We start from the raw sequence: 26,678 nt of genomic DNA on the forward strand, positions 1-26,678 counted from the left end.
CCACTCATCCACCCCCCTTCCCACTCATCCACCCCCCTTCTCACTCATCCACCCCCCTTGCCCTCTCACCCACCTCCATACCCTCTCAACCACCTCCCCACCTCCCTACTCTCTCACCCACCTCACTGTCACATCGTCTTGTCCCTCCTGTAGCTTCTCAAAGTGGTTTTGGTTCCTCTAAACTACACTCACTGGAATACGGCAGCAGCTACTGGATTCGCGATTGATTTTTCCTGAAATAAGGAGGAGGAGCTCCCAGAATAGAGAGGGGTGGCAGCACAATGATATTGCCACTGGAATAGTAATCCAGAGACTCAGTCATGCTCTGAGGACCCGGTTCAAATGCCACCATGGCAGATGATGAAATTTGAATTCAATAAAAATCTGGAATTAAACATTCAATAATAATCATGAAATCATTGTCGATAGTCATAAAATTCCCTCTGGTTCACTAATGTCGATTAGAGAAGGAAAACCCTAGTCCTTACCTGGTCTGGCCTACATGTGACTCCAGACCCACAGCAATGTGGTTGACTCTTAAATGCCGTCTGAATCGCCTAACAAGCCAGTCAGTTCAAGTGCAATTAGGGATGGGCAATAAATACTGCCGTAGCCAGTGACACCCACATCCCATGAAAGAGGGAAAAAAGGAATATTTCTGAAGAGGCCATTTTAGAAATCTGCGCCAGAAATGCAGAGCTCCATCTTTGGGTAAAGGAAAAGGTGCAGAGGGTGAAATGAACAGCGATTGTCACTCTTCAGAAGATTCACCTGAGATTTTCAGATCCTTTCATCACATGAACCCGATCATTGACTTCTCTCTGCTTTTGCTGATGGATGTGATTGAGTAAAGTGAGCATTGAGTCCAGTTTAATTGTGGTGTAATTAAGAAGTGAATCTGTGTAAGGGTAACTATATACATATATACTGCAAAATGTTAACAAGATCCAATCTGTCATTCTCTCAGGGAACCTAACAAAACATATCAAGTCCAAGATACACAGTAAAAAGCATATAAAACCACAGGCCTGCACAAGTTCAGAAAGGCAGGAGCCTGCCAGAGAAGGTACAGTATGTGCTGACATATTTCAATTTGCTTCAATCTCTGTAACTGACCGTCAATCTTTGGAAAGGCCCTGAATCTCTGTAACTGAACTTCGGTCTCTATAACTGACCCTGAAAATCTGTAACTGCCCCTCAGTCCCGGCCCCTGCCCCTCAGTCCCGGCCCCTGCCCCTCAGTCCCGGCCCCTGCCCCTCAGTCCCGGCCCCTGCCCCTCAGTCCCGGTCCCTGCCCCTCAGTCCCGGCCCCTGCCCCTCAGTCCCGGACCCTGCCCCTCAGTCCCGGCCCCTGCCCCTCAGTCCCGGCCCCTGCCCCTCAGTCTCGACCCCTGCCCCTCAGTCCCGGCCCCTGCCCCTCAGTCCCGGCCCCTGCCTCTCAGTCCCGGCCCCTGCCCCTCAGTCCCGGCCCCTGCCCCTCAGTCCCGGCCCCTGCCCCTCAGTCCCGGCCCCTGCCCCTCAGTCCCGGCCCCTGCCGCTCAGTCCCGGCCCCTGCCCCTCAGTCCCGGCCCTTGCCTCTCAGTCCCGGCCCCTGCCCCTCAGTCCCGGCCCCTGCCCCTCAGTCCCGGCCCCTGCCCCTCAGTCCCGGCCCCTGCCCCTCAGTCCCGGCCCCTGCCCCTCAGTCCCGGCCCCTGCCCCTCAGTCCCGGCCCCTGCCCCTCAGTCCCGGCCCCTGCCCCTCAGTCCCGGCCCCTGCCCCTCAGTCCCGGCCCCTGCCCCTAAGTCCCGGCCGCTGCCCCTCAGGCGAAGGGCCTGTACTGCGCTGTAAAGGATCTTCAATCTCTGTAACTGAACTTCGGTCTCTTTAACTGACCTTGAATCTCTGTAACTGACCCTGAATCTCTGTAACTGCCCCTTAATCTCTGTAATGACCTTCAATCTCTGTAACTGACCCTGAATCTCTGTAACTGACCCTCAATCTCTGTAACTGCCCCTTAATCTCTGTCATGACCTTCAATCTCTGTAACTGCCCCTCAATCTCTGTAACTGCCCCTCAATCTCTGTAACTGCCCCTCAATCTCTGTAACTGCCCCTCAATCTCTGTAACTGACCTTCAATCTCTGTAACTGCCCCTCAATCTCTGTAACTGACCTTCAATCTCTGTAACTGCCCCTCAATCTCTGTAACTGACCTTCAATCTCTGTAATTGACCCTCAATCTCTGTAACTGACCCTCAATCTCTGTAACTGCCCCTCAATCTCTGTAACTGCCCCTCCATCTCTGTCACTGCCCCTCCATCTCTGTCACTGCCCCTCCATCTCTGTCACTGCCCCTCCATCTCTGTCACTGCCCCTCCATCTCTGTCACTGCCCCACAATGTCTGTCACTGGCCCTCAATCTCTGTCACTGACCCTCAATCTCTGTCACTGAACTTCAATCTTTGTCTTTGACCCTCAATCTCTGTAACTAGCCCTTAATCTCTTACCACCCCTCAATCTCTGTAACTGACCTTCAATTTCTAACTGCCCCTCAATCTCTGTAACCGCCCCTCAATCTCTGTAACCGCCCCTCAATCTCTGTAACCGCCCCTCAATCTCTGTAACCGCCCCTCAATCTCTGTAACCGCCCCTCAATCTGTGTAATTGCCCCTCAATCTCTGTAATTGCCCCTCAATCTCTGTAACTGCCCCTCAATCTCTGTGACAGCCCCTCAATCTCTGTAACCGCCCCTCAATCTCTCTAACCGCCCCTCAATCTCTGTAACCGCCCCTCAATCTCTGTAACAGGCCCTCAATCTCTGTAACAGCCCCTCAATCTCTGTAACCGACCTTCAATCTTTGGAAAGGCCCTGAATCTCTGTAAACGATCTTCAATCTCTGTAACTGAACGTCGGTCTCTATAACTGACCTTGAATCTCTGTAACTGACCCTCAATCTCTGTAATTGCCCCTTAATCTCTGTAATGACCTTCAATCTCTGTAACTGACCCTCAATCTCTGTAACTGCCCCTCAATCTCTGTAACTGCCCCTCAATCTCTGTAACTGCCCCTCAATCTCTGTAACTGCCCCTCAATCTCTCTACCTGCCCCTGAATATCTGTAACTGCCCCTCAATCTCTGTAGCTGCCCCTCAATCTCTGTAACTGCCCCTCAATCTCTGTAACTGCCCCTCAATCTCTGTAACCGACCCTCAATCTCTGTAACCGACCCTCAATCTCTGTAACCGACCCTCAATCTCTGTTACTGCCCCACAATCTCTGTCACTGACTCTCAATCTCTGTAACTAACCCTCAATCCCTGTAACCAACCCTCAATCTCTGTTACTGACCCTCAATCTCTGTAACCGACCCTCAATCTCTGTTACCGACCCTCAATCTCTGTAACCGACCCTCAATCTCTGTTACCGACCCTCAATCTCTGTAACCGACCCTCAATCTCTGTAACCGACCCTCAATCTCTGTTACTGCCCCACAATCTCTGTAACTGACCCTCAATCTCTGTCACTGTCCCTCAGTCTCTGTCACTGTCCCTCAGTCCCTGTCACTGCCCTTCAGTCCCTGTCACTGCCCCTCAGTCCCTGTCACTGCCCCTCAGTCCCTGTCACTGCCCCTCAGTCCCTGTCACTGCCCCTCAGTCCCTGTCAATGCCCCTCAGTCCCTGTCACTGCCCCTCAGTCCCTGTCACTGCCCCTCAGTCCCTGTCACTGCCCCTCAGTCCCTGTCACTGCCCCTCAGTCCCTGTCACTGCCCCTCAGTCCCTGTCAATGCCCCTCAGTCCCTGTCCCTGTCAATGCCCCTCAGTCCCTGTCCCTGTCACTGCCCCTCAGTCCCGGCCCCTGCCCCTCAGTCCCTGTCCCTGTCAATGCCCCTCAGTCCCGGCCCCTGCCCCTCAGTCCCGGCCCCTGCCCCTCAGTCCCGGCGCCTGCCCCTCAGTCCCGGCCCCTGCCCCTCAGTCCCGGCCCCTGCCCCACAGTCCCGGCCCCTGCCCCACAGTCCCGGCCCCTGCCCCTCAGTCCCGGCCCCTGCCCCTCAGTCCCGGCCCCTGACCCTCAGTCCCGGCCCCTGCCCCTCAGTCCCTGTCACTGCCCCTCAGTCCCTGTCAATGCCCCTCAGTCCCTGTCCCTGTCAATGCCCCTCAGTCCCTGTCCCTGTCACTGCCCCTCAGTCCCGGTCCCTGCCCCTCAGTCCCTGTCCCTGTGCTGTATCGTTCTATGTTCTATGTAACTGCCCCTTCAATCTCTGTAATTGCCCCTCAATCTGTGTAATTGCCCCTCAATCTCTGTAATTGCCCCTCAATCTCTGTAACTGCCCCTCAATCTCTGTGACAGCCCCTCAATCTCTGTAACCGCCCCTCAATCTCTCTAACCGCCCCTCAATCTCTGTAACCGCCCCTCAATCTCTGTAACAGGCCCTCAATCTCTGTAACAGCCCCTCAATCTCTGTAACCGACCTTCAATCTTTGGAAAGGCCCTGAATCTCTGTAAACGATCTTCAATCTCTGTAACTGAACGTCGGTCTCTATAACTGACCTTGAATCTCTGTAACTGACCCTCAATCTCTGTAATTGCCCCTTAATCTCTGTAATGACCTTCAATCTCTGTAACTGACCCTCAATCTCTGTAACTGCCCCTCAATCTCTGTAACTGCCCCTCAATCTCTGTAACTGCCCCTCAATCTCTGTAACTGCCCCTCAATCTCTCTACCTGCCCCTGAATATCTGTAACTGCCCCTCAATCTCTGTAGCTGCCCCTCAATCTCTGTAACTGCCCCTCAATCTCTGTAACTGCCCCTCAATCTCTGTAACCGACCCTCAATCTCTGTAACCGACCCTCAATCTCTGTAACCGACCCTCAATCTCTGTTACTGCCCCACAATCTCTGTCACTGACTCTCAATCTCTGTAACTAACCCTCAATCCCTGTAACCAACCCTCAATCTCTGTTACTGACCCTCAATCTCTGTAACCGACCCTCAATCTCTGTTACCGACCCTCAATCTCTGTAACCGACCCTCATTCTCTGTTACCGACCCTCAATCTCTGTAACCGACCCTCAATCTCTGTAACCGACCCTCAATCTCTGTTACTGCCCCACAATCTCTGTAACTGACCCTCAATCTCTGTAACCGACCCTCATTCTCTGTTACCGACCCTCAATCTCTGTAACCGACCCTCAATCTCTGTAACCGACCCTCAATCTCTGTTACTGCCCCACAATCTCTGTAACTGACCCTCAATCTCTGTCACTGTCCCTCAGTCTCTGTCACTGTCCCTCAGTCCCTGTCACTGCCCTTCAGTCCCTGTCACTGCCCCTCAGTCCCTGTCACTGCCCCTCAGTCCCTGTCACTGCCCCTCAGTCCCTGTCACTGCCCCTCAGTCCCTGTCAATGCCCCTCAGTCCCTGTCACTGCCCCTCAGTCCCTGTCACTGCCCCTCAGTCCCTGTCACTGCCCCTCAGTCCCTGTCACTGCCCCTCAGTCCCTGTCACTGCCCCTCAGTCCCTGTCACTGCCCCTCAGTCCCTGTCAATGCCCCTCAGTCCCTGTCCCTGTCAATGCCCCTCAGTCCCTGTCCCTGTCACTGCCCCTCAGTCCCGGCCCCTGCCCCTCAGTCCCTGTCCCTGTCAATGCCCCTCAGTCCCGGCCCCTGCCCCTCAGTCCCGGCCCCTGCCCCTCAGTCCCGGCGCCTGCCCCTCAGTCCCGGCCCCTGCCCCTCAGTCCCGGCCCCTGCCCCACAGTCCCGGCCCCTGCCCCACAGTCCCGGCCCCTGCCCCTCAGTCCCGGCCCCTGCCCCTCAGTCCCGGCCCCTGACCCTCAGTCCCGGCCCCTGCCCCTCAGGCGAAGGGCCTGTACTGTGCTGTATCGTTCTATGTTCTATGTAACTGCCCCTTCAATCTCTGTAATTGCCCCTCAATCTCTGTAACTGCCCCTCAATCTCTGAAACTGCCACTGAATCCCTGTCACTGCCCCTCAATCTCTGTAATTGCCCCTCAATCTCTGTAATTGCCCCTCAATCTCTGTAACTGCCCCTCAATCTCTGTAACTGCCCCTCAATCTCTCTACCTGCCCCTGAATATCTGTAACTGCCCCTCAATCTCTGTAGCTGCCCCTCAATCTCTGTAACTGCCCCTCAATCTCTGTAACTGCCCCTCAATCTCTGTAACCGACCCTCAATCTCTGTAACCGACCCTCAATCTCTGTAACCGACCCTCAATCTCTGTTACTGCCCCACAATCTCTGTCACTGACTCTCAATCTCTGTAACTAACCCTCAATCCCTGTAACCAACCCTCAATCTCTGTTACTGACCCTCAATCTCTGTAAGCGACCCTCAATCTCTGTTACCGACCCTCAATCTCTGTAACCGACCCTCAATCTCTGTTACCGACCCTCAATCTCTGTAACCGACCCTCAATCTCTGTAACCGACCCTCAATCTCTGTTACTGCCCCACAATCTCTGTAACTGACCCTCAATCTCTGTCACTGTCCCTCAGTCTCTGTCACTGTCCCTCAGTCCCTGTCACTGCCCTTCAGTCCCTGTCACTGCCCCTCAGTCCCTGTCACTGCCCCTCAGTCCCTGTCACTGCCCCTCAGTCCCTGTCACTGCCCCTCAGTCCCTGTCACTGCCCCTCAGTCCCTGTCACTGCCCCTCAGTCCCTGTCACTGCCCCTCAGTCCCTGTCACTGCCCCTCAGTCCCTGTCCCTGTCAATGCCCCTCAGTCCCTGTCCCTGTCACTGCCCCTCAGTCCCGGCCCCTGCCCCTCAGTCCCTGTCCCTGTCAATGCCCCTCAGTCCCGGCCCCTGCCCCTCAGTCCCGGCCCCTGCCCCTCAGTCCCGGCGCCTGCCCCTCAGTCCCGGCCCCTGCCCCTCAGTCCCGGCCCCTGCCCCACAGTCCCGGCCCCTGCCCCACAGTCCCGGCCCCTGCCCCTCAGTCCCGGCCCCTGCCCCTCAGTCCCGGCCCCTGACCCTCAGTCCCGGCCCCTGCCCCTCAGGCGAAGGGCCTGTACTGTGCTGTATCGTTCTATGTTCTATGTAACTGCCCCTTCAATCTCTGTAATTGCCCCTCAATCTCTGTAACTGCCCCTCAATCTCTGAAACTGCCACTGAATCCCTGTCACTGCCCCTCAATCTCTGTAATTGCCCCTCAATCTCTGTAATTGCCCCTCAATCTCTGCAACTGCCCCTCAACCTCTGCAACTGCCCCTCAACCCATGCAACTGCCCCTTAACCTCTGCAACTGCCCCTCAATTTCTGTAACTGCCCCTCAATCTCAGTAACTGCCACTGAATCCCTGTCACTGCCCCTCAATCTCTGTAACAGCCCCTCAACCTCTGTAACTACCCCTCAATTTCTGTAACTGCCCCTCAATCTCAGTAACTGCCACTGAATCCCTGTCACTGCCCCTCAATCCCGGTAACAGCCCTTTAATCTCTGTAACTGACCTTCAATCTTTGGAAAGGCCCTGAATCTCTTTAAACGATCTTCAATCTCTGTAACTGAACTTCGGTCTCTATAACTGACCTTGAATCTCTGTAACTGACCCTGAATCTCTGTAACTGCTCCTTAATCTCTGTCATAGATTTCATAGAATTTACAGTGCAGAAGGAGGCCATTCGGCCCATCGAGTCTGCACCGGCTCTTGGAAAGAGCACCCTACCCAAGCACACACCACCCTATCCCCATAACCCAGTAACCCCACTCAACGAACACTAAGGGCAATTTTGGACACTAAGGGCAATTTAGCATGGCCAATCCACCTAACCTGCACATCTTTGGACTGTGGGAGGAAACCGGAGCACCCGGAGGAAACCCACGCACACACGGGGAGAACGTGCAGACTCCGCACAGACAGTGACCCAGCCGGGAATTGAACCTGGGACCCTGGAGCTGTGAAGCAATTGCGCTAACCACTATGCTACCGTGCTGCCCAATGTCATGACCTTCAATCTCTGTAACTGCCCCTCAATCTCTGTAACTGCCCCTCAATCTCTGTAACTGCCCCTCAATCTCTGTAACTGTCCCTCAATCTCTGTAACTGCCCCCGAATCTCTGTAATTGCCCCTCAATCCCTGTCACTGCCCCTCAATCTCTGTTATTGCCCCTCAATCTCTGCAACTGACCCTCAATCTTTGCAACTGACCCTCAACCTCTGTAACTGCCCCTCAATCTCTGTAACTTCCCCTCAATCTCTGTAACTGACCTTCAATCTCTGTAACTGACCCTTAATCTCTGTAACTGACCCTCAATCTCTGTAACTGCCCCTGACTCTCTGTTACTGCCCCTGAATCTCTGTTACTGCCCCTGAATCTCTGTTTTTGCCCCTCCATCTCTGTAACTGCCCCTCCATCTCTGTAACTGCCCCTCCATCTCTGGAACTGCCCCTCCATCTCTGGAACTGCCCCTCCATCTCTGCAACTGCCCCTCCATCTCTGCAACTGCCCCTCCATCTCTGCAACTGCCCCTCCATCTCTGCAACTGCCCCTCCATCTCTGCAACTGCCCCTCCATCTCTGCAACTGCCCCTCCATCTCTGCCACTGCCCCTCCATCTCTGTCACTGCCCCTCCATCTCTGTCACTGCCCCTCCATCTCTGTCACTGCCCCTCCATCTCTGTCACTGCCCCTCCATCTCTGTCACCTCCCCTCCATCTCTGTCACTGCCCCACAATGTCTGTCACTGACCCTCAATCTCTGTCACTGAACTTCAATCTTTGTCTTTGACCCTCAATCTCTGTACCTACCCCTTAATCTCTTACTACCCCTCAATCTCTGTAATTGACCGTCAATCTCTAACTGCCCTTCCATCTCTGCAACTGCCCCTCCATCTCTGCAACTGCCCCTCCATCTCTGCAACTGCCCCTCCATCTCTGCAACTGCCCCTCCATCTCTGCAACTGCCCCTCCATCTCTGCAACTGCCCCTCCATCTCTGCAACTGCCCCTCCATCTCTGTCACTGCCCCTCCATCTCGGTCACTGCATCTCCATCTCTGTCACTGCCCCTCCATCTCTGTCACTGCCCCTCCATCTCTGTCACTGCCCCTCCATCTCTGTAACTGCCCCTCAATCTCTGTAGCTGCCCCTCAATCTCTGTAACTGCCCCTCAATCTCTGTAACTGCCCCTCAATCTCTGTAACCGACCCTCAATCTCTGTAACCGACCCTCAATCTCTGTAACCGACCCGCAATCTCTGTTACTGCCCCACAATCTCTGTCACTGACTCTCAATCTCTGTAACTAACCCTCAATCCCTGTAACCAACCCTCAATCTCTGTTACTGACCCTCAATCTCTGTAACCGACCCTCAATCTCTGTTACCGACCCTCAATCTCTGTAACCGACCCTCAATCTCTGTTACCGACCCTCAATCTCTGTAACCGACCCTCAACCTCTGTAACCGACCCTCAATCTCTGTTACTGCCCCACAATCTCTGTAACTGACCCTCAATCTCTGTCACTGTCCCTCAGTCCCTGTCACTGCCCCTCAGTCCCTGTCACTGCCCCTCAGTCCCTGTCACTGCCCCTCAGTCCCTGTCACTGCCCCTCAGTCCCTGTCAATGCCCCTCAGTCCCTGTCACTGCCCCTCAGTCCCTGTCACTGCCCCTCAGTCCCTGTCACTGCCCCTCAGTCCCTGTCACTGCCCCTCAGTCCCTGTCACTGCCCCTCAGTCCCTGTCACTGCCCCTCAGTCCCTGTCACTGCCCCTCAGTCCCTGTCAATGCCCCTCAGTCCCTGTCCCTGTCAATGCCCCTCAGTCCCTGTCCCTGTCACTGCCCCTCAGTCCCGGCCCCTGCCCCTCAGTCCCTGTCCCTGTCAATGCCCCTCAGTCCCGGCCCCTGCCCCTCAGTCCCGGCCCCTGCCCCTCAGTCCCGGCGCCTGCCCCTCAGTCCCGGCCCCTGCCCCTCAGTCCCGGCCCCTGCCCCACAGTCCCGGCCCCTGCCCCACAGTCCCGGCCCCTGCCCCTCAGTCCCGGCCCCTGCCCCTCAGTCCCGGCCCCTGACCCTCAGTCCCGGCCCCTACCCCTCAGTCCCGGCCGCTGCCCCTCAGGCGAAGGGCCTGTACTGTGCTGTATCGTTCTATGTTCTATGTAACTGCCCCTTCAATCTCTGTAATTGCCCCTCAATCTCTGTAACTGCCCCTCAATCTCTGAAACTGCCACTGAATCCCTGTCACTGCCCCTCAATCTCTGTAATTGCCCCTCAATCTCTGTAATTGCCCCTCAATCTCTGTAATTGCCCCTCAATCTCTGTAACTGCCCCTCAATCTCTGTGACAGCCCCTCAATCTCTGTAACCGCCCCTCAATCTCTCTAACCGCCCCTCAATCTCTGTAACCGCCCCTCAATCTCTGTAACAGGCCCTCAATCTCTGTAACCGACCTTCAATCTTTGGAAAGGCCCTGAATCTCTGTAAACGATCTTCAATCTCTGTAACTGAACGTCGGTCTCTATAACTGACCTTGAATCTCTGTAACTGACCCTCAATCTCTGTAATTGCCCCTTAATCTCTGTAATGACCTTCAATCTCTGTAACTGACCCTCAATCTCTGTAACTGCCCCTCAATCTCTGTAACTGCCCCTCAATCTCTGTAACTGCCCCTCAATCTCTGTAACTGCCCCTCAATCTCTCTACCTGCCCCTGAATATCTGTAACTGCCCCTCAATCTCTGTAGCTGCCCCTCAATCTCTGTAACTGCCCCTCAATCTCTGTAACTGCCCCTCAATCTCTGTAACCGACCCTCAATCTCTGTAACCGACCCTCAATCTCTGTAACCGACCCTCAATCTCTGTTACTGCCCCACAATCTCTGTCACTGACTCTCAATCTCTGTAACTAACCCTCAATCCCTGTAACCAACCCTCAATCTCTGTTACTGACCCTCAATCTCTGTAAGCGACCCTCAATCTCTGTTACCGACCCTCAATCTCTGTAACCGACCCTCAATCTCTGTTACCGACCCTCAATCTCTGTAACCGACCCTCAATCTCTGTAACCGACCCTCAATCTCTGTTACTGCCCCACAATCTCTGTAACTGACCCTCAATCTCTGTCACTGTCCCTCAGTCTCTGTCACTGTCCCTCAGTCCCTGTCACTGCCCTTCAGTCCCTGTCACTGCCCCTCAGTCCCTGTCACTGCCCCTCAGTCCCTGTCACTGCCCCTCAGTCCCTGTCACTGCCCCTCAGTCCCTGTCAATGCCCCTCAGTCCCTGTCACTGCCCCTCAGTCCCTGTCACTGCCCCTCAGTCCCTGTCACTGCCCCTCAGTCCCTGTCACTGCCCCTCAGTCCCTGTCACTGCCCCTCAGTCCCTGTCACTGCCCCTCAGTCCCTGTCAATGCCCCTCAGTCCCTGTCCCTGTCAATGCCCCTCAGTCCCTGTCCCTGTCACTGCCCCTCAGTCCCGGCCCCTGCCCCTCAGTCCCTGTCCCTGTCAATGCCCCTCAGTCCCGGCCCCTGCCCCTCAGTCCCGGCCCCTGCCCCTCAGTCCCGGCGCCTGCCCCTCAGTCCCGGCCCCTGCCCCTCAGTCCCTGTCCCTGTGCTGTATCGTTCTATGTTCTATGTAACTGCCCCTTCAATCTCTGTAATTGCCCCTCAATCTGTGTAATTGCCCCTCAATCTCTGTAATTGCCCCTCAATCTCTGTAACTGCCCCTCAATCTCTGTGACAGCCCCTCAATCTCTGTAACCGCCCCTCAATCTCTCTAACCGCCCCTCAATCTCTGTAACCGCCCCTCAATCTCTGTAACAGGCCCTCAATCTCTGTAACAGCCCCTCAATCTCTGTAACCGACCTTCAATCTTTGGAAAGGCCCTGAATCTCTGTAAACGATCTTCAATCTCTGTAACTGAACGTCGGTCTCTATAACTGACCTTGAATCTCTGTAACTGACCCTCAATCTCTGTAATTGCCCCTTAATCTCTGTAATGACCTTCAATCTCTGTAACTGACCCTCAATCTCTGTAACTGCCCCTCAATCTCTGTAACTGCCCCTCAATCTCTGTAACTGCCCCTCAATCTCTGTAACTGCCCCTCAATCTCTCTACCTGCCCCTGAATATCTGTAACTGCCCCTCAATCTCTGTAACCGACCCTCAATCTCTGTTACTGCCCCACAATCTCTGTCACTGACTCTCAATCTCTGTAACTAACCCTCAATCCCTGTAACCAACCCTCAATCTCTGTTACTGACCCTCAATCTCTGTAAGCGACCCTCAATCTCTGTTACCGACCCTCAATCTCTGTAACCGACCCTCAATCTCTGTTACCGACCCTCAATCTCTGTAACCGACCCTCAATCTCTGTAACCGACCCTCAATCTCTGTTACTGCCCCACAATCTCTGTAACTGACCCTCAATCTCTGTCACTGTCCCTCAGTCTCTGTCACTGTCCCTCAGTCCCTGTCACTGCCCTTCAGTCCCTGTCACTGCCCCTCAGTCCCTGTCACTGCCCCTCAGTCCCTGTCACTGCCCCTCAGTCCCTGTCACTGCCCCTCAGTCCCTGTCAATGCCCCTCAGTCCCTGTCACTGCCCCTCAGTCCCTGTCACTGCCCCTCAGTCCCTGTCACTGCCCCTCAGTCCCTGTCACTGCCCCTCAGTCCCTGTCACTGCCCCTCAGTCCCTGTCAATGCCCCTCAGTCCCTGTCCCTGTCAATGCCCCTCAGTCCCTGTCCCTGTCACTGCCCCTCAGTCCCGGCCCCTGCCCCTCAGTCCCTGTCCCTGTCAATGCCCCTCAGTCCCGGCCCCTGCCCCTCAGTCCCGGCCCCTGCCCCTCAGTCCCGGCGCCTGCCCCTCAGTCCCGGCCCCTGCCCCTCAGTCCCTGTCCCTGTGCTGTATCGTTCTATGTTCTATGTAACTGCCCCTTCAATCTCTGTAATTGCCCCTCAATCTGTGTAATTGCCCCTCAATCTCTGTAATTGCCCCTCAATCTCTGTAACTGCCCCTCAATCTCTGTGACAGCCCCTCAATCTCTGTAACCGCCCCTCAATCTCTGTAACCGCCCCTCAATCTCTGTAACCGCCCCTCAATCTCTGTAACAGGCCCTCAATCTCTGTAACAGCCCCTCAATCTCTGTAACCGACCTTCAATCTTTGGAAAGGCCCTGAATCTCTGTAAACGATCTTCAATCTCTGTAACTGAACGTCGGTCTCTATAACTGACCTTGAATCTCTGTAACTGACCCTCAATCTCTGTAATTGCCCCTTAATCTCTGTAACTGACCCTCAATCTCTGTAACTGACCCTCAATCTCTGTAACTGCCCCTCAATCTCTGTAACTGCCCCTCAATCTCTGTAACTGCCCCTCAATCTCTGTAACTGCCCCTCAATCTCTGTAACTGCCCCTCAATATCTGTAACTGCCCCTCAATCTCTGTAGCTGCCCCTCAATCTCTGTAACTGCCCCTCAATCTCTGTAACTGCCCCTCAATCTCTGTAACCGACCCTCAATCTCTGTAACCGACCCTCAATCTCTGTAACCGACCCTCAATCTCTGTTACTGCCCCACAATCTCTGTCACTGACTCTCAATCTCTGTAACTAACCCTCAATCCCTGTAACCAACCCTCAATCTCTGTTACTGACCCTCAATCTCTGTAAGCGACCCTCAATCTCTGTTACCGACCCTCAATCTCTGTAACCGACCCTCAATCTCTGTTACCGACCCTCAATCTCTGTAACCGACCCTCAATCTCTGTAACCGACCCTCAATCTCTGTTACTGCCCCACAATCTCTGTAACTGACCCTCAATCTCTGTCACTGTCCCTCAGTCTCTGTCACTGTCCCTCAGTCCCTGTCACTGCCCTTCAGTCCCTGTCACTGCCCCTCAGTCCCTGTCACTGCCCCTCAGTCCCTGTCACTGCCCCTCAGTCCCTGTCACTGCCCCTCAGTCCCTGTCAATGCCCCTCAGTCCCTGTCACTGCCCCTCAGTCCCTGTCACTGCCCCTCAGTCCCTGTCACTGCCCCTCAGTCCCTGTCACTGCCCCTCAGTCCCTGTCACTGCCCCTCAGTCCCTGTCACTGCCCCTCAGTCCCTGTCACTGCCCCTCAGTCCCTGTCCCTGTCAATGCCCCTCAGTCCCTGTCCCTGTCACTGCCCCTCAGTCCCGGCCCCTGCCCCTCAGTCCCTGTCCCTGTCAATGCCCCTCAGTCCCGGCCCCTGCCCCTCAGTCCCGGCCCCTGCCCCTCAGTCCCGGCGCCTGCCCCTCAGTCCCGGCCCCTGCCCCTCAGTCCCGGCCCCTGCCCCACAGTCCCGGCCCCTGCCCCACAGTCCCGGCCCCTGCCCCTCAGTCCCGGCCCCTGCCCCTCAGTCCCGGCCCCTGACCCTCAGTCCCGGCCCCTGCCCCTCAGTCCCTGTCACTGCCCCTCAGTCCCTGTCAATGCCCCTCAGTCCCTGTCCCTGTCAATGCCCCTCAGTCCCTGTCCCTGTCACTGCCCCTCAGTCCCGGCCCCTGCCCCTCAGTCCCTGTCCCTGTGCTGTATCGTTCTATGTTCTATGTAACTGCCCCTTCAATCTCTGTAATTGCCCCTCAATCTGTGTAATTGCCCCTCAATCTCTGTAATTGCCCCTCAATCTCTGTAACTGCCCCTCAATCTCTGTGACAGCCCCTCAATCTCTGTAACCGCCCCTCAATCTCTCTAACCGCCCCTCAATCTCTGTAACCGCCCCTCAATCTCTGTAACAGGCCCTCAATCTCTGTAACAGCCCCTCAATCTCTGTAACCGACCTTCAATCTTTGGAAAGGCCCTGAATCTCTGTAAACGATCTTCAATCTCTGTAACTGAACGTCGGTCTCTATAACTGACCTTGAATCTCTGTAACTGACCCTCAATCTCTGTAATTGCCCCTTAATCTCTGTAATGACCTTCAATCTCTGTAACTGACCCTCAATCTCTGTAACTGCCCCTCAATCTCTGTAACTGCCCCTCAATCTCTGTAACTGCCCCTCAATCTCTGTAACTGCCCCTCAATCTCTCTACCTGCCCCTGAATATCTGTAACTGCCCCTCAATCTCTGTAGCTGCCCCTCAATCTCTGTAACTGCCCCTCAATCTCTGTAACTGCCCCTCAATCTCTGTAACCGACCCTCAATCTCTGTAACCGACCCTCAATCTCTGTAACCGACCCTCAATCTCTGTTACTGCCCCACAATCTCTGTCACTGACTCTCAATCTCTGTAACTAACCCTCAATCCCTGTAACCAACCCTCAATCTCTGTTACTGACCCTCAATCTCTGTAACCGACCCTCAATCTCTGTTACCGACCCTCAATCTCTGTAACCGACCCTCAATCTCTGTTACCGACCCTCAATCTCTGTAACCGACCCTCAATCTCTGTAACCGACCCTCAATCTCTGTTACTGCCCCACAATCTCTGTAACTGACCCTCAATCTCTGTCACTGCCCCTCAATCCCTGTAACTGCCCCTCAATCTCTGTTACTGCCCCACAATCTCTGTTACTGCCCCTCAATCTCTGTACCTGCCCCTCAATCTCTGTAACTGCCGCTTCAATCTCTGTAACTGCCCCTCAATCTCTGTAACTGCCCCTCAATCCGTGTAACTGCTCCTCAATCCCTGTCACTGCCGCTCAATCTCTGTCACTGCCCCTCAATCTCTGTAACTGTCCCTCAATCTCTGTAACTGCCCCTCAATCACTGTAAATGCCCCTCAATCACTGTAACTGCCCCTCAATCTCTGCAACAGCCCCTCAATCTCTGCAACTGCCCCTCAACCTCTGTAACTGCCCCTCAATTTCTGTAACTGCCCCTCAATCTCAGTAACTGCCAATTAATCTCTGTTACTGCCCCTCAATCTCTGTTACTGCCCCTCAATCTCTGTAACTGCCCCCAATCTCTCTAACTGCCCCTCAATCTCTGTAACTGCCCCTCAATCTCTGTAACTGCCCCTCAATCTCTGTAACTGCCCCTCAATCTCTGTAACTGCCCCTCAACCTCTGTAACTGCCCCTCAATCTCTGTAACTGCCCCTCAATCCCTGTCACTGCCCCTCAATCTCTGTCACTGCCCCTCAATCTTTGTAACTGCCCCTCAATCCCCGTCACTGCCTCTCAATCCCTGTCAGTGCCCCTCAATCTCTGTCACTGCCCCTCAATCTCTGTTACTGCTACTCAATCCCTGTCACTGCCCCTCAATCTCTGTAACTGACCCTCAATCTCTGTTACTGCCCCTCAATCTCTGTAACTGCCCCTCAATCCGTGTAACTGCTCCTCAATCCCTGTCACTGCCGCTCAATCTCTGTCACTGCCCCTCAATCTCTGTAACTGTCCCTCAATCTCTGTAACTGCCCCTCAATCACTGTAAATGCCCCTCAATCACTGTAACTGCCCCTCAATCTCTGCAACAGCCCCTCAATCTCTGCAACTGCCCCTCAACCTCTGTAACTGCCCCTCAATTTCTGTAACTGCCCCTCAATCTCAGTAACTGCCACTGAATCTCTGTTACTGCCCCTCAATCTCTGTTACTGCCCCTCAATCTCTGTAACTGCCCCCAATCTCTGTAACTGCCCCTCAATCTCTGTAACTGCCCCTCAATCTCTGTAACTGCCCCTCAATCTCTGTAACTGCCCCTCAATCTCTGTAACTGCCCCTCAATCTCTGTAACTGCCCCTCAATCTCTGTAACTGCCCCTCAACCTCTGTAACTGCCCCTCAATCTCTGTAACTGACCCACAATCCCTGTCACTGCCCCTCAATCTCTGTCACTGCCCCTCAATCTTTGTAACTGCCCCTCAATCCCCGTCACTGCCTCTCAATCCCTGTCAGTGCCCCTCAATCTCTGTCACTGCCCCTCAATCTCTGTTACTGCTACTCAATCCCTGTCACTGCCCCTCAATCTCTGTAACTGACCCTCAATCTCTGTTACTGCCCCTCAATCTCTGCAACTGCCCCCAATCCCTGTAACTGACCCTCAATCTCTGTTACTGACCCTCAATCTCTGTAACTGCCCCTCAATCTCTGTTACTGACCCTCAATCTCTGTTACTGCCTCTCAATCTCTGTTACTGCCCCTCAATCTCTGTAACTGCCCCTCAATCTCTGTAACTGCCCCTCAATCTCTGTTACTGACCCTCAATCTCTGTAGGTGCCGCTCAATCCCTGCCACTGCCCCTCAATGCCTGAAACTGCCCCTCAATCTCTGCACCTGCCCCTCAATCTCTGCACCTGCCCCTCAATCTCTGTAACTGCGCCTCAATCTCTGGAACGGCCCCTCAATCTCTCTAACTGCCCCTCAATCTCTGTAACTGCCTTTCAATCTCTGTTACTGCCCCTCAATCCCTGTCACTGCCCCTCAATCCCTGTTACTGCCCCTCAATCTATGTAACTGACCCTCAATCTCTGTAACTCACCATCAATCTCTGTAACTGCCCCTCAATCTCCGTTACTGCGCCTCAATCCCTGTAACTGCCCCTCAATCTCTGTAACTGCCCCTCAATCTCTGTAACTGCCTTTCAATCTCTGTAACTGCCCCTCAATCTCTGCAACTGCCCCCAATCCCTGTCATTGCCCCTCAATCCCTGTCACTGCCCCTCAATCTCTGTTCCTGCCCCTCAATCTCTGTTACTGACCCTCAATCTCTGTAACTGCCCCTCAATCTCTGTAACTGCCCCTCAATCTCTGTAACTGCCCCTCAATCTCTGTAACTGCCCCTTAATCCATGTAACTGCCCCTCAATACATGTAACTGCCCCTCAATCCATGTAACTGCCCCTCAATCTCTGCAACTGCACCCCAATCCCTGTAACTGCCCCTCAATCCCTGTAACTGCCCCTCAATCTCTGTGACTGGCCTTCAATCTCTATGACTGATCTTCAATCTTTGGAAAGGCCTTGAATCTCTGTAAATGGTCTTCAATGTCTGTAACTGAACTTCGGTCTCTCTAACTGCTCCTCAATCTCTGTAACTGCCCCTCAATCCCTGTAATGACCCTCAATCCCTGTAACGACCCTCAATCCCTGTAACTGCCCCTCAATCTCTGTCACTGCCCCTCAATCCCTGTAACTGCCCCTCAATCTCTGTAACAGCCCCTCAATCTCTGTCACTGCCCCTCAATCTCTGTAACCGACCCTCAATCTCTGTAACCGACCCTCAATCTCTGTAACTGCCCCTCAATCTCTGTAACTGCCCCTCAATCTCTGTAACTGCCCCTCAATCTCTGTAACTGCCCCTCAATCTCTGTAACAGCCCCTCAATCTCTGTAACAGCCCCTCAATCTCTGTCACTGCCCCTCAATCCCTGTAACGGCCCCTCAATCCCTGTAACGGCCCCTCAATCCCTGTAACTCCCCCTCAATCCCTGTAACTGCCCCTCAATCCCTGTTACTGACCTTCAACCTCTGTAACTGGCCCCCAATCTCTGTGACTGGCCTTCAATCTCTGTGACTGATCTTCAATCTTTGGAAAGGCCATGAATCTCTGTAAATGGTCTTCAATGTCTGTAACTGAACTTCGGTCACTCTAACTGCCCCTCAATCTCTGTAACTGCCCCTCAATCTCTGTATAGAATCATAGAAGTTTACAGCATGGAAACAGGCCCTTCGGCCCAACCAGTCCATGCCGCCCAGTTTTTACCATTAAGCTAGTCCCAGTTGCCCGCACTTGGCCCATAACCCTCTATACCCATCTTACCCATGTAACCATCTAAATGCTTTTTGAAAGACACAATTGTACCCGCCTCTACTACTACCTCTGGCAGCCCATTCCAGACACTCACTACCCTCTGAGTGAAGAAATTGCCCCTCTGGGCCCTTCTGAATCTCTCCCCTCTCACCTTAAACCTATGCCCTCTAGTTTTAGACTCCCCTACCTTTGGGAAAAGATGTTGACTATCTACCTTATCTATGCCCCTCATTATTTTGTAGACCTCTATAAGATCACCCCTAAGCCTCCTACGCTCCAGGGAAAAAAGTCCCAGTCTATCCAGCCTCTCCTTATAACTCAAACCATCAAGTCCCGGCAACATCCTAGTAAATCTTTTCTGCACTCTTTCTAGTTTAATAATATCCTTTCTATAATAGGGTGACCAGAACTGCACACAGTATTCCAAGTGTGGCCGTACCAATGTCTTGTACAACTTCAACAAGACGTCCCAACTCCTATATTCAATGTTCTGACCAATGAAACCAAGCATGCCGAATGCCTTCTTCACCACCCTGTCCACCTGCGACTCAACCTTCAAGGAGCTATGAACCTGTACTCCGAGATCTCTTTGTTCTATAACTCTCCCCAACGCAATACCATTAACTGAGTAGGTCCTGGCCTGATTCGATCTGCCAAAATGCATCACCTCACATTTATCTAAATTAAACTCCATCTGCCATTCGTCGGCCCACTGGCCTAATTGATCAAGATCCCGTTGCAATCCTAGATAACCTTCTTCACTATCCACTGTGCCACCAATCTTGGTGTCATCTGCAAACTTACTAACCATGCCTCCTAAATTCTCATCCAAATCATCAATCTCTGTAACTGCCCCTCAATCTCTGTAACTGCCCCTCAATCTTTATAACTGCCCCTCAATCTCTGTAACTGACCCTCAATCTCTGTAACTGCCCCTCAATCTCTGTAACTGCCCCTCAATCTCTGTAACTGCCCCTCAATCTGTGTCACTGCCCCTCAATCCCTGTCACTGCCCCTCAATCTCTGTCACTGCTACTCAATCTCTGCAACTGCCCCCAATCCCTGTCACTGCCCCTCAATCTCTGTAACTGCCCCTCAACCTCTGTAACTGCCGCTCAATCTCTGTAACTGCCCCTCAATCTCTGTAACTGCCCCTCAATCTCTGTAACTGCCCCTCAATCTCTGTAACTGCCCCTCAATCTCTGTAACTGCCCCTCAATCTCTGTAACTGCCCCTCAATCTCTGTAACTGCCCCTCAATCTCTGTAACTGCCCCTCAATCTCTGTAACTGCCCCTCAATCCCTGTAACTGCCCCTCAATCCCTGGCACTGTCCCTCAATCTCTGTAACTGACCCTCAATCTCTGTAACTGACCCTCAATCTCTGTAACTGACCCTCAATCTCTGTAACTGACCTTCAATCTCTGCAACTGACCCTCAATCTCTGTAACTACCCCTCAATCTCTGTAACTGCCCCTCAATCCCTGTCACTGACCCTCAATCTCTTTAACTGTCCCTCAATCTCTGTAACTGCCCCTCAATCTCTGTAACTGCCCCTCAATCTCTGTAACTGCCCCTCAATCCCTGTCACTGCACCTCAATACTTGTCACTGCCCCTCAATCCCTGTAACTGCCCCTCAATCTCTGTAACTGCCCCTCAATCCCTGTCACTGCACCTCAATCCCTGTCACTGCCCCTCAATCTCTGTAACTGCCCCTCAATCACTGTAACTGCTCCTCAATCCCTGTCACTGCCCCTCAATCTCTGTAACTGCCGCTCAATCTCTGTAACTGCCCCTCAATCACTGTAACTGCCCCTCAATCTCTGCAACAGCCCCTCAATCTCTGCAACTGCCCCTCAACCTCTGTAACTGCCCCTCAACCTCTGTAACTGCCCCTCAATTTCTGTAACTGCCCCTCAATCTCAGTAACTGCCACTGAATCTCTGTAACTGCCCCTCAATCTCTGTTACTGCCCCTCAATCTCTGTACCTGCCCCCCAATCTCTCTAACTGCCCCTCAATCTCTGTAACTGCCCCTCAATCTCTGTAACTGCCCCTCAATCTCTGTAACTGCCCCTCAATCTCTGTAACTGCCCCTCAATCTCTGTAACTGCCCCTCAATCTCTGTAACTGCCCCTCAACCTCTGTAACTGCCACTCAATCTCTGTAAATGCCTCTCAATCTCTGTAACTGCCCCTCAATCCCTGTCACTGCCCCTCAATCTCTGTCACTGACCCTCAATCTCTGTAACTGCCCCTCAATCCCCGTCAGTGCCCCTCAATCCCTGTCAGTGCCCTCAATCTCTGTCACTGCCCCTCAATCTCTGTTACTGCTCCTCAATCCCTGTCACTGACCCTCAATCTCTGTAACTGACCCTCAATCTCTGTTACTGCCCCTCAATCTCTGTTACTGACCCTCAATCTCTGTTACTGCCTCTCAATCTCTGTTACTGCCCCTCAATCTCTGTAACTGCCCCTCAATCTCGGTAGGTGCCCCTCAATGCCTGAAACTGCCCCTCAATGCCTGAAACTGCCCCTCAATCTCTGCACCTGCCCCTCAATCTCTGCACCTGCCCCTCAATCACTGTAACTGCCCTCAATCTCTGGAACGGCCCCTCAATCTCTCTAACTGCCCCTCAATCTCTGTAACTGCCCCTCAATCCCTGCCACTGCCCCTCAATCCCTGTCACTGCCCCTCAATCTATGTAACTGACCCTCAATCTCTGTAACTCACCATCATTCTCTGTAACTGCCCCTCAATCTCCGTTACTGCGCCTCAATCCCTGTAACTGCCCCTCAATCTCTGTAACTGCCCCTCAATCTCTGTAACTGCCTTTCAATCTCTGTAACTGCCCCTCAATCTCTGTAACTGACCCTCAATCTCTGTAACTGCCTTTCAATCTCTGTAACTGCCCCTCAATCTCTGCAACTGCCCCCAATCCCTGTCATTGCCCCTCAATCTCTGTAACTGCCCCTCAATCTCTGTAACTGCCCCTCAATCTCTGTAACTGCCCCTCAATCTCTGTAACTGCCCCTCAATCTCTGTAACTGCCCCTCAATCTCTGTTACTGAACCTCAATCCATGTAACTGCCCCTCAATCCATGTAACTGCCCCTCAATCCATGTAACTGCCCCTCAATCTCTGCAACTGCCCCCCAATCCCTGTAACTGCCCCCCAATCCCTGTAATTGCCCCTCAATCTCTGTAACTGCCCCTCAATCTCTGTAACTGCCCCTCAATCCCTGTAACTGCCCCTCAATCTCTGTGACTGGCCTTCAATCTTTGGAAAGGCCTTGAATCTCTGTAAATGGTCTTCAATGTCTGTAACTGAACTTCGGTCTCTCTAACTGCCCCTCAATCTCTGTAACTGCCCCTCAATCCCTGTAACGACCCTCAATCCCTGTAACGACGCTCAATCTCGGTAACTGCCCCTCAATCTCTGTCACTGCCCCCTCAATCTCTGTAACCGACTCTCAATCTCTGTAACCGACCCTCAATCTCTGTAACCGACCCTCAATCTCTGTAACTGCCCCTCAATCTCTGTAACAGCCCCTCAATCCCTGTCACTGCCCCTCAATCCCTATAACGGCCCCTCAATCCCTGTAACTGCCCCTCAATCTCTGTAACTGCCCCTCAATCCCTGTAACTGCCCCTCAATCCCTGTAACTGCCCCTCAATCCCTGTAACTGCCCCTCAACCTCTGTAACTGGCCCTCAATCTCTGTGACTGGCCTTCAATCTCTGTGACTGATCTTCAATCTTTGGAAAGGCCATGAATCTCTGTAAATGGTCTTCAATGTCTGTAACGGAACTTCGGTCTCTCTAACTGCCCCTCAATCTCTGTAACTGCCCCTCAATCCCTGTAACGACCCTCAATCTCTGTAACTGCCCCTCAATCTCTGTAACTGCCCCTCAATCTCTGTAACTGCCCCTCAATCTCTGTAACTGCCCCTCAATCTCTGTAACTGCCCCTCAATCTCTGTAACTGCCCCTCAATCTCTGCACCTCAATCTCTGCACCTGCCCCTCAATCTCTGCACCTGCCCTACAATCTCTGCACCTGCCCCACAATCACTGTAACTGCCCCTCAATCCCTGCCCCTCAATCTCTGTAACTGCCCCTCGATCTCTGGAACTGCCCCTCGATCTCTGTAACTGCCTTTCAATCTCTGTAACTGCCCCTCAATCTCTGTAACTGCCCCTCAATCCATGTAACTGCCCCTCAATCTCTGTAACTGCCCCTCAATCTCTGTAACTGCCCCTCAATCTCTGCAACTGCCCCCCAATCCCTGTACTGGCCCTCAATCTCTGTAACTGCCCCTCCTTCCCTGTAACTGCCCCTCAATCTCTGTGACTGGCCTTCAATCTCTGTAACTGGCCTTCAATCTCTGTGACTGGCCTTCAATCTCTATGACGGATCTTCAATCTTTGGAAAGGCCTTGAATCTCTTTAAATGGTCTTCAATGCCTGTAACTGAACTTCGGTCTCTCTAACTGCCCCTCATTCTCTGTAACTGCTCCTCAATCCCTGTAACGACCCTCAATCCCTGTAACGATGCTCAATCTCTGTAACCGCCCCTCAATCTCTATAACTGCCTCTAATCTCTGTAACTGCCCCTCAATCTCTGTAACTGCCCCTCAATCTCTGTAACTGCCCCTCAATCTCTGTAACTGCCCCTCAATCTCTGTAACTGCCCCTCAATCTCTGTCACTGCTGTCATGATATTCAAACACACACATCATGATGGACACACTAACAGGCAAATCAGAGTACACAACACCACAACCAATCACAGACAAGAACACCAACCACATAAAAAGCACGAGCACGACACCTGGAGGTCAGTAGGTCTGGGGAGAAGGAAACAAGAAAGAGCTGTTGAAACACCACAAGCAGGGAGCCCCCCACGTGCAGAGTGCAAAGACCAAGTTGTAAATAGTGAGTTTAAATAAAGAAGCGTTGTACCATATGCAACTGTGTTGGCTCATCTGTGTGTCAGAACACCCAACACCACATGGTACAGGAGTGGATCGATACCTGCCTACCAACCTGCCATTCTGGACATGGACCACACCGGCAAACCGCAGCCGATGCAAGTCACGGGGAACCTAGGCACCAACTGGAAGCTCTACAGGCAGCCATTTGACCTGTACATCCGTGCCACCGAAAAACAGAATGCCTCGGATGATTCGAAGATTGCAATGCTCCTCTTCTACGCAGGCCCCCACCCAAACGATGTCTTTAATTCACTGGTGTTCGAAGAAGGCGAAAACCAGGCCAAATATGACACGGTCATCCTCAAACTGGACCAGCACTTTCAAACTGAAGTAAACGAAACTTTCGAAAGATACATCTTTCAGCAACGCCTGCAAGGTAAGGAGGAGCTTTTTCAACCCTTTTTGACGCACCTCCGGATTCTAGCGCAGTCCTGCGGTTACGGCACCACCACAGAGTCCATGATCAGGGACCAGATTGTTTTTGGCGTTGCCTCTAGTGGCCTACGCCAGCAGCTTCTTAAAATAAAGAGCCTCACCTTAGCGTCTGCTGTGGAAGCCTGTGTCCTCCATGAAAATGCTGCCTGCCGTTTTGCCCGATTTCAGGCGTCCGAGTTGGCACGGAGGGGGTCCCCAGCCGTCGAATCGGCAAGCCAGGCCGCCCACGACGTTGAACGCATCCAGGCCGTCGATTTCTTCCCGCCCCACACGACAGCGGCCGCTTCCCGCGCTTTTCGCGGTCTCCCGCGCAGGTGCGCGCCAAGAATAACGGCCACAACGAGGGACGCACTGCGCAGGCGCGCCCACCGCAAGATCGCACTGCGCATGCGCAGTGGCGCAACGAACGTCGTGACGTCATGACGTGCAGCAAGTGTGGAGGTCTACACTTAAAAGGGCAATGTCCTGCAAAAAACCGACAGTGCAACAGATGTGCCATGATAGGCCACTACGCAGCCCGCTGTCGTGCGGCTCAACCCATGGATCCGGCGCATCCTCGACAACCTCGCACACGAGTCAGGACCGTCCAGCCCACGCATCAAGACTTCCAGTTAAGTGATGCAGAAGACCAGGATGACTTCCGAGTTGCCGTCATTGATGTCAACAAGGTCAATGCCATCAATCCAGACGATGAGTGGTGTGCCACCCTGACGGTCAACCGATCGCGCGTCGCCTTCCGTCTGGACACCGGCGCATCCGCCAACCTGATTGCTTACTCTGCAGTCCAGGCCATGAAGGTCAAACCACCCATCACACCATCCCGGCTTAAGATGGTTGACTATAACGGGAACGTTATCCCGTCCATAGGATCTTGCCAGCTACAGGTGACTCACAAGAGGTACACGGCCACACTCCCCTTCGAAGTTGTGGGCTCATCAAAGGACTCGTTACTGGGCGCACAAGCGTGGAAGGTCCTTCACCTGGTACAGCGCATCATGTCTCTCTCTCCAGATGAGATATCCGACTTCCCGGATGCTGAGTTCCACGCGAATCTCCATTCCCTCCTCGCTCACAACCAGGAGGTTTTTGAAGGCATGGGGACATTGCCACACACGTACAAGATTCGACTCAGACCGGACGCCATCCCTGTCGTTCACGCACCTCGCAGGGTTCCTGCGCCTCTCAAAGACCGCCTCAAGGCACAACTGCAGATTCTTCAGGACCAAGGGGTTCTATCCAAGGTCACGGAGCCCACGCCATGGGTCAGCTCCATGGTCTGTGTAAAGAAGCCCTCTGGCGAGCTCCGTATATGTATAGATCCAAAAGATCTGAACAACAACATCATGCGGGAACACTATCCCATCCCGAAACGAGAAGACCTCACCAGCGAGATGGCGCGAGCCAACATATTCACTAAATTGGATGCGTCCAAAGGATTCTGGCAGATCAAACTGGACCCGGCCAGCCGAAGACTATGCACATTCAACACCCCTTTTGGCAGATTCTGCTACAACCGGATGCCATTCGGCATCATTTCGGCATCTGAAGTATTCCACCGCATTATGGAGCAGATGATGGAAGGCATCGAAGGGGTACGTGTATATGTGGACGATATCATCATTTGGTCCACCACTCCGCAGGAACACATGCATCGTCTTCGACGTGTCTTCACCCGCATACGGCAAAATGGCCTGCGTCTCAACCGTGCGAAGTGTGCTTTCGGCCAGACGGAGCTGAAATTCCTCGGGGACCACATCTCAAGGTCCGGGGTCCGTCCCGATGCAGACAAGGTTAGCGCCATCACAGCCATGCCACGACCGGCTGACAAGAAGGCTGTCTTAAGATTCCTGGGCATGGTCAACTTCCTTGGGAAGTTCATTCCCAACCTGGCTTCTCATACAACAAACATGCGCCATCTCGTAAAAAAATCGACGGAATTCAACTGGCACCAGTCGCATCAGCGGGAATGGGAGGAGCTCAAGCACAAACTGGTCACGGCACCAGTGCTGGCCTTCTTTGACACGACTCGCCCTACAAAGATCTCAACAGACGCCAGCCAATCTGGTATTGGAGCGGTACTCCTGCAAAAAGACAGCACGTCATCATGGGCCCCGGTTGCGTATGCCTCACAAGCCATGACCCCTACCGAACAGCGCTACGCGCAAATCGAAAAAGAATGCCTGGGCTTGTTAACTGGACTGGACAAGTTCCACGACTATGTGTATGGCCTGCCACGATTCACGGTCGAAACTGACCACCGCCCCCTGGTCAACATCATTAACAAAGACCTGAACGACATGACTCCTCGCCTCCAGCGCATCTTACTTAAACTCAGGAGGTACGATTTTGAACTGATCTACACTCCGGGGAAGGAACTCATAGTGGCGGACACTCTTTCCCAAGCAGTGAGCACACCACCAGATGCGGAGGGGTTCGTGCGTCAAATTGAGGCACACGTGACTCTGACAGCAGCAAATATGCCAGCTGATGATCCTTGTCTGGCCCACATACGCGCAGAGACGGCGACTGACCCTCTGCTGCAGCGAGTGATGCGCCACATGACGGAAGGGTGGCTAAAAGGGCAGTGCCCCCAGTTTTATAATGTGCGAGATGATCTCACCAATATAGACGGGGTCCTTATGAAATCGCATAGGAT

The 26,678-nt window shown here is 53.3% G+C and overlaps 1 protein-coding gene across 2 annotated transcripts in view; it reads left to right on the forward strand.

Moving 5' to 3' along the window:
- LOC140428234 (uncharacterized) overlaps positions 1-26,678 on the forward strand; it is a 545,827-nt gene that overhangs the window by 340,466 nt on the left and 178,683 nt on the right. For both annotated transcript variants that reach the window (XM_072514483.1, XM_072514485.1), the window contains exon 6: positions 968-1,066. In XM_072514483.1, the coding sequence (XP_072370584.1) occupies positions 968-1,066 (99 nt within the window). The remainder of the gene's footprint in view (positions 1-967; positions 1,067-26,678) is intronic.

The sequence above is a fragment of the Scyliorhinus torazame genome, chromosome 8, assembly GCF_047496885.1.
Source record: "Scyliorhinus torazame isolate Kashiwa2021f chromosome 8, sScyTor2.1, whole genome shotgun sequence".
NCBI lineage: Eukaryota > Metazoa > Chordata > Chondrichthyes > Carcharhiniformes > Scyliorhinidae > Scyliorhinus > Scyliorhinus torazame.